Source organism: Grus americana, chromosome 12, assembly GCF_028858705.1.
Source record: "Grus americana isolate bGruAme1 chromosome 12, bGruAme1.mat, whole genome shotgun sequence".
Taxonomy (NCBI): Eukaryota; Metazoa; Chordata; class Aves; order Gruiformes; family Gruidae; genus Grus; species Grus americana.
Window position 1 is genome coordinate 11628317 of NC_072863.1, and position 6432 is coordinate 11634748.

Below are 6432 nucleotides of genomic sequence, written 5' to 3' on the forward strand. Positions count from 1 at the left end.
CGCTTCTTCATCCTCAGGGGGAGGACTCCTCTCATCGTTCCCCTGATCCAGCATGGAGTCCCTCTCATGGGGTGCAGACCTTCAGGAACAGACTGCTCCAGCATGGGGTCCCCCACAGGGTCACAAGTCCTGCCAGCAAACCTGCCCTGGCGTGGGCTCCCCTCTTCACGGGTCCACCGGTCCGGCCAGGAGCTTGCTCCAGCGTGGGCTTCCCACGGGCCCTCCTTCAGGTGTCTCCACCTGCTCTGGCGTGGGGTCCTCCACGGGCTGCAGGTGGAATCTCTACACCCCCTCACCCTTCCTCCATGGGCTGCAGGGGGACAGTCTGCTTCACCGTGGTCTTCACCACGGGCTGCAGGGGGATCTCTGCTCTGGCGCCTGGAGCACCTCCTCCCCCTCCATCTGCATTGACCTTGGTGTCTGCAGAGTTTCTTACATCTTCTCACTCCTCTCTCCGACTGCAAAAGCTCTCTCTCTCTAAGTGTTTTTCTTCTTCTTAAATATGTTATCACAGAGGCGCTGATTGGCTTGGCCTTGGCCAGCGGTGGGCCCATCTTAGAGCCGGCTGGCATTGGCTCTATCAGACACAGGGGGAGCTTCTAGCAGCTTCTCGCAGAAGCCACCCCTGTAGCCCCCCCGCTACCAAAACCTTGCCACGCAAACCCAACACACCGTGTCACTGAGTGTCCCCAGGGAACGGTCGACAGTGCCACATTGCACACTGTCCCACCCCGTGGTGGCCTCCCATCAGCTCCATTCCCAAAGGACCATGGTCGCAAACTCGCACACCACTTTCATTTCCCTGTTACTGCTCACTCTTCTGCTTTCCCCTTTTACAGCCAAACATGTAACTACCCACGTGCACTTGCGCACGTATGTATCCTCCCCAACAACTCCCTGCAGAGGTTCTCCCTGGCAGCTCATACTCCCTGCCCCCTCGCCTCCCCTCTCCACCACTGCCACCACAGGGTTTGAGCTCTATACTTGGCAGCACGTCCACCCAGGCAGGGGAGACCTGGCGGGGAAAGGCTGACCCGAGTGAGGCAGGGGCAGTGACACATTTTCCCCAGGGATGCAGGGAGTGGGTGGGGGTAACGGACCCACACAAGGAGGAGCTGCAGCTTATGCTGGGATGCACAGCCTGGCTTCGCCTTATCCTGTTTGCTCTGGTGATAAACTCACACTTTCTAAGGGCGTGTTTGCTTGGACCGACTGCGGTGCAGGCTGGGGCTGGCGATTTCCTGCTATCCAAACACCAGGCCCTGGTCACCGCCACCTCTCGGCTCTCACCACTTTCTGCCGCAGCTCTGGGGGCTGCCAGGTGGAGAGCAGCCAAGGGAAAACCCCAGCTGCCATTGTGCAAAAGCTTCCCTTGCACTGAGTGATCTGTGCTGCAAATCAGCATGGTACTGCGGGATGTGCAGAGGGTGCTACAGCCTGGCAGGGTGGGTGAATGGTCGGGAGGAGAGGGACACCGGGATGCCTGGTGCAGGGCCATGCACGGGCTGACTCAGGCACCTCCTGCAAGAGATGGGATTATGGTCCTCCACACAAGTGAATATGGGGCCAAATCCTCTTCCAGCTGAGTCAGAGGGGATGGAGCAGGGGCAGATGCCCATTCCAGCCACAAGCCCTGAGCTGAATTCACTCTATGCTGCTGATCACCAGGTATATGCCCAAATTCCTTCTGCCGGCAACTGAGTCTCTTCCTCCCTCCTCTGCAGCGCCAAAACCGCCCTGGGAGCAGCAGGATGGGTCCAGGTAGGGGAGAGGCATGGTTATTGCCAGAAGGAGCTGACACATGTAACTTACCTGGTGCCCAGCAAGGGAAGACAGCATTGAGCCTCGCCAGGAAGGCCCAGCTCCCGGGATGGCATCCCCTGTGCATAGGTGGCTGCTGGGGCAGCCAATGCTGCTGAAGCCGCCACGTTTCTAAGGGACATCAGCCTGGCAGGTGTCCTGGCCTCCCACACCACTGGCAGCCATGTGCCCATGCATGCCAGGGTGAAAAAGGAAAGGTCCGGGGCAGGGAGGGAGGGAACGTGTTGATATAAAGGGCTTTTCTGTAATGCTTCTCCCCTTTCCAGCTAATCCTCTGCTGGCAATAGGGACATTTTGGGCACTGCGCTGTGAAACAGCTTTCTCTTTATCCTGAGACCTGAGGATACAGGGTTTGGACAATGTGTCCAGTACTTCCCTGTGTACCATTCTGGCAGGGATGTGGGTGGGAGAAGTGCCTGGGCTGCCCTCATTTTGGGTGGACACAGCCTCATGGGCCATATGACCCACTAAGATGGGTTTACTGGGGCTGGGGAGCTGCCCCCAGCTCCAACAGATGTCCCTGGGGTTGGGCTGGGGCTGCCAGCCCCTGGAGTGGCTTCCCTGGGGCACAGATCTGGCTGTGCCAGCACTTAACCCCATGTCTAAACCTGCATTGCTGCATTCCCAGGGTGGCCACAGTGAAAAAGCAACCCAAACCCAGGTGCATCGGTGCCCCTGTCCTCACCCCACAGCTCCCCAGGATGCAGCAAGGTGGTGCCATGGGCTGGTTTCACAGGCTCAGGATGAAGGAAGGCTGGATCGTCAGGATGAAGTCACCAGAAACCCTGCCATTTGGGGCAACCAATGAGGAGTCGCAGCCCTCGCCCCAGCTGGCCAACCAGTCTGCTCCATAGGAAGGGGGTGTGCCATCGACAGGCACCTGGGACACCTGGCACCCCGGGGTAAACTCTCTGCTGCCTGCATGTGCAACACAGGGCAAGGGGGAGGTTTTTGTGTGTACAGTGGTGGTGCCGGGGACAGGATGCTCCTGCCATGACCTTGCACAGGTCTGAGTGACTCAGGGAGAGCTAAGTCGGCCAGTGGTTTTCCAGGTCTGCAGAGTGGCCCGTTGTGGCATGACTAAGAGCGTGCAGGAGGGAGAGGCATCAGGGCTGTGTCAGGAGCAGCCAAGGTGCTGCAGGCAATCACCAAGACCTCCCTATCCCTAGAAGCCCCACTGAGGAGAGGGGATCAGCTTTGCCACTTTGTGCCTCCATTCCAAAAGCTTTGTTTGGTTCAGCTCATGCTCTTGCTTTTGGGAATGGGGAAAGGGCTCAGGCTGGCATTACCTCCGGGTTTCATCTGACTCCCTGCCTGGGTGCATCAAGTGGCCAAAGGATTGCAAAGCCTCTCTGCAGGAGGGGGAAATGCTGAAGCAGTGCGAAGGTGCTTAACTGCTCCCAAGCCCAGCTCCTGCTGATGTGACCTTTTCTACCTTGTGCTTTCACCGAAGGGTCCAAAGAGGACCCCTGCTCCCTCCACAGCACAGGTCTGAGCCTGCCCTGCCTGACAAGAGAAATCTCTCCAGAGAACAGACAAGCCCTGCTGGGGCAACAAGTGGCTGCTGCCACCCTGGCACCCCTGCAGCCCACCCTAGCAGTTGGCACTGTGAAAAGGATTCCCATGTCCAGGATAGGGTGCTGTCCTGGGGACATCAGGGTGTTGAGGTGGAACAGTTGCCCTGGCATGTGCTGAGTTTCCCAGTGCTCAGCCCTGTGTAGCAGCAGCCCCAGCATCACTCCCCACCACCCTCACCTCATGGAAAACACTGCACGCTGCCCTGACAGCACACAAACGCCAACCTCTTACCTTCAGCTCTTTCAATTCTGCTTTTTAAGGGGTAAAGGCAGTTGCAGCCACACAAGCAGCCTTATTTGCAGTCCTTGGCAGGCAGTGTGGGTGGAGGTACTAGGCAGATAAGCAGCATGTCCAGACAGGCACAATGGACCCATGTTTGTCTCCAGGCTCGCTAAGGTCACTGGCCAAAACTGTTAGTTGGCAAGTCTGCCTCCATCTCCTCCATACACAGCCTGTTCAGTGACCTTGCAGACCAGGCGGAGGTGAGGAAATCTTGGCAGCACCCAGGAAGCCTCAGCATAGACCTGGAAGCACTATCAGACCCCAGCTCCCCCCTTGTCCACACTGTGCTGGAGGCTGACTGCGGGACATAGGGACCTCCACTCCTACAAGGCAGGGCTAGGATCAGCCTAGGAGGTACCCAAGGGGTCTACTGCATTAATCCCTCCTTACAAGGCTGCAAAAAGCTCCTTCAACCAAAGGCAGGGGCAGAGGTTGGCTCAAGGTGAAGAGAAGGGTTGTGCCAGGCAACAAGGGGAGAGCTCTGCTCTGAGAACTGGGTAGACAGAGTCAGCCTGGCCACAACACCAGCAGGGCCCAGGCCAGCATCCACATTGCTGGCACAGGCACCTCCAGCTATGCAGGAAAGGAGCCAGCCCAGTTCCACAAGTGATGTTTTAGGCTGGGGAAACCAACCTCTTTGAAGGAGCCTTAGCCTTTAGGTGGGCGGGAAGGCCCAGGTTAGCCTCTACTTGAAGATGTACCAAGAAATCACTATGGCGGTGGGATTGCTGGTGGAACACAGCAGCCTCAGCCAGCTGAGCCGCCAGCACTACACCAGCAACGCTCCAGCTCTGGTCTCCCCCAGGCCACCAGGAACTGAGCCCTGTGCAAACACAAAGCTGGACTCACCCTGCGTGGAACCATCCCATATAGCCCTTTGAGCAACACCAAACCACCACTGCTGCTCCAGCACCAGGCAGAGACCTTCCCATCCCCCAGGGCAAGCCAGGTTGCAGCCTGAACCTTTGCCAGGCAAGAAGCCACAATCCATAGGTAGGTCATTACATTTTTTATTTTATAATAAACTTCTCATTCCCCCTCCCAAGGAAGTCAAAAAAACCCAACTGTGTGAGGCTACAGAACACTGTCAGTGAATAGTATGTGAGACAGACCTAGGCCATGGGCCAGGCCAGAAAGGATCCCCACTCCTCAGGCAGAAGGGATCTGTCCCCAGAAACCTCCATTGCCCTTGCTCATCTGCCCACTGCACTAGAACAGTGTCAACAGGAGTCAGCTGAGCAGCAGAGATGGGGTTGGGTCAGGCTATCGATGGATTTAGAGGGGCACACTATGTTACCCCCACCTGCCAAAGCTGCTAGCAAGGTGGGACAGTAGGTTAGGTGATGCAGGTATTTTCTATATATGTACATGATATAAATTTAAAAAAACCCCCACATTATTTAATTCAAAACAAAAAAATCAAGTGGTAGCTCTTCCTGCCAGGCCATCTCACTCTAGGAAGACTTCACACATTCCTTCTCCTGCTCAATAGCTGCAAGAGAAGAGAGGTCCATTAGTGTCTGGTACTATTTTTTTGTGTAAACAGCCACTGGAGAAGGTTGCAGAGCAACCACTCAGGCCCTGGCGCCCAGCTTTGTGGTTTGACCCCAAGCAGGGTAGACACACTTCAAGTCAGAGGGTGATGAGAGACACAAACCAGTGACAGCCAAGTTGGGCACGTGCCTTCAGCTCCCCTCAGAGAAGTCATGCCCCGAGGCAACAGCTTGGAACAACGGCCCTCCACACACCATCACGCCTGTTGCCCCAGAGAGCAACCCCTCATCTCTCGGTCAGTGGTTTTCTCTGGGTAAGAGCCTAACTGCCCCAAACCGCCCCTCTCCATCAGATGCCTCGGTGGTGAGATCAGTGCCTGAGGACACCGGCTCCGCTGGCTGTGGCCAACGCGTGCCTCCCGCGCAGCCAAACGCCGGGGCCCCACCCCGGCCCCCGCCAGCCCCTCCACCCGCTGCTGTACTCACTCTCCTTGGAGGGCAGCGTGTTCTTCTCCTCCGTGTTGGTTTTCTTCAGCTTCTTCTTGTCGAATTTCTCCACCTCCGAGAGGTCTGGCTTGTCACACATTTTGCCTGCCAGACACCCCCCGCCCGAGGTCAGCCGAGGTCCCCAGGGATGGGGATCGGCAGACAAAGGCGGCCCGCCCCGGCTCCCCCGCCCGGCTCCCGCCGCGGACAATAGCGCAGGGCGGGGCGCGCCACCGCCCCGGGCACCGCGCCGCTCTCCAGCTCCGGGCAGCCCCGCACCGTCTGGGCGGCCACCTGCGGCGCCCCCCCAGTGCCCGCATCCACCGGGGGAGACCTCTCCGCCCTCGCCAGCCGCGCTCCCCGCGGCACGCAGCCCGTCCCTCCCCGGGACCGCCCGCAGCCCCCGCCCAGAGGCGCCCCGGGGGAGCGCCTCCTCGCACCAGCTCTGCGTGCGGACCCCTCCCCAGCACAGCCCGGGCCCGCCGGCGCAGCAGCCCCGTGACGAGAGAGCTGGCGCCCTACCTACCGCTGTCCCTAGCGCTGCCCGCACTCTCCGCACCGCTCCGCTCCCAGGTGAGGCTGGAGCAAGCGGCGTGGGGCGGTGCCTTATATAGCCCGGCTACCGCCCAGCCCACGCGCCCACTGGCCTGCTGGGAAGCGTAGTCCGCCCGCTAGCTGCTGCGACCGCGCGACCCCCGGGAGAACTGCCGTTCCCGAGGTACCCCGCGGCGGGAGGGGGAGCGCCGCTGTGCGGGGCCTCACGCCCGCGGGG

General features: G+C 59.1%; 1 protein-coding gene across 1 annotated transcript; it reads right to left on the reverse strand.

Moving 5' to 3' along the window:
• Positions 1-4675: 4675 nt before the first annotated feature.
• LOC129211978 (thymosin beta-15A homolog) lies at positions 4676-6314 on the reverse strand. The gene is made up of 3 exons (XM_054839860.1): positions 6183-6314; positions 5661-5765; positions 4676-5173 (listed from the first exon to the last, which is right to left on the reverse strand). The coding sequence occupies exons 2-3, from the start codon at positions 5758-5760 to the stop codon at positions 5136-5138; spliced, it is 138 nt and encodes a 45-aa protein (XP_054695835.1). The 5' UTR covers positions 5761-5765; positions 6183-6314; the 3' UTR covers positions 4676-5135.
• Between the last annotated feature and the right edge of the window lie 118 nt (positions 6315-6432).

Bases quoted from the DNA above. Each gene is read 5' to 3' on its own strand.
- LOC129211978 (XM_054839860.1), bottom strand. From the start codon at position 5,760: ATGTGTGACAAGCCAGACCTCTCGGAGGTGGAGAAATTCGACAAGAAG. The intron at 5,174-5,660 runs GTGAGTACAGCA...CTTCTCTTGCAG, and splicing joins CACGCTGCCCTCCAAGGAGA to CTATTGAGCAGGAGAAGGAA.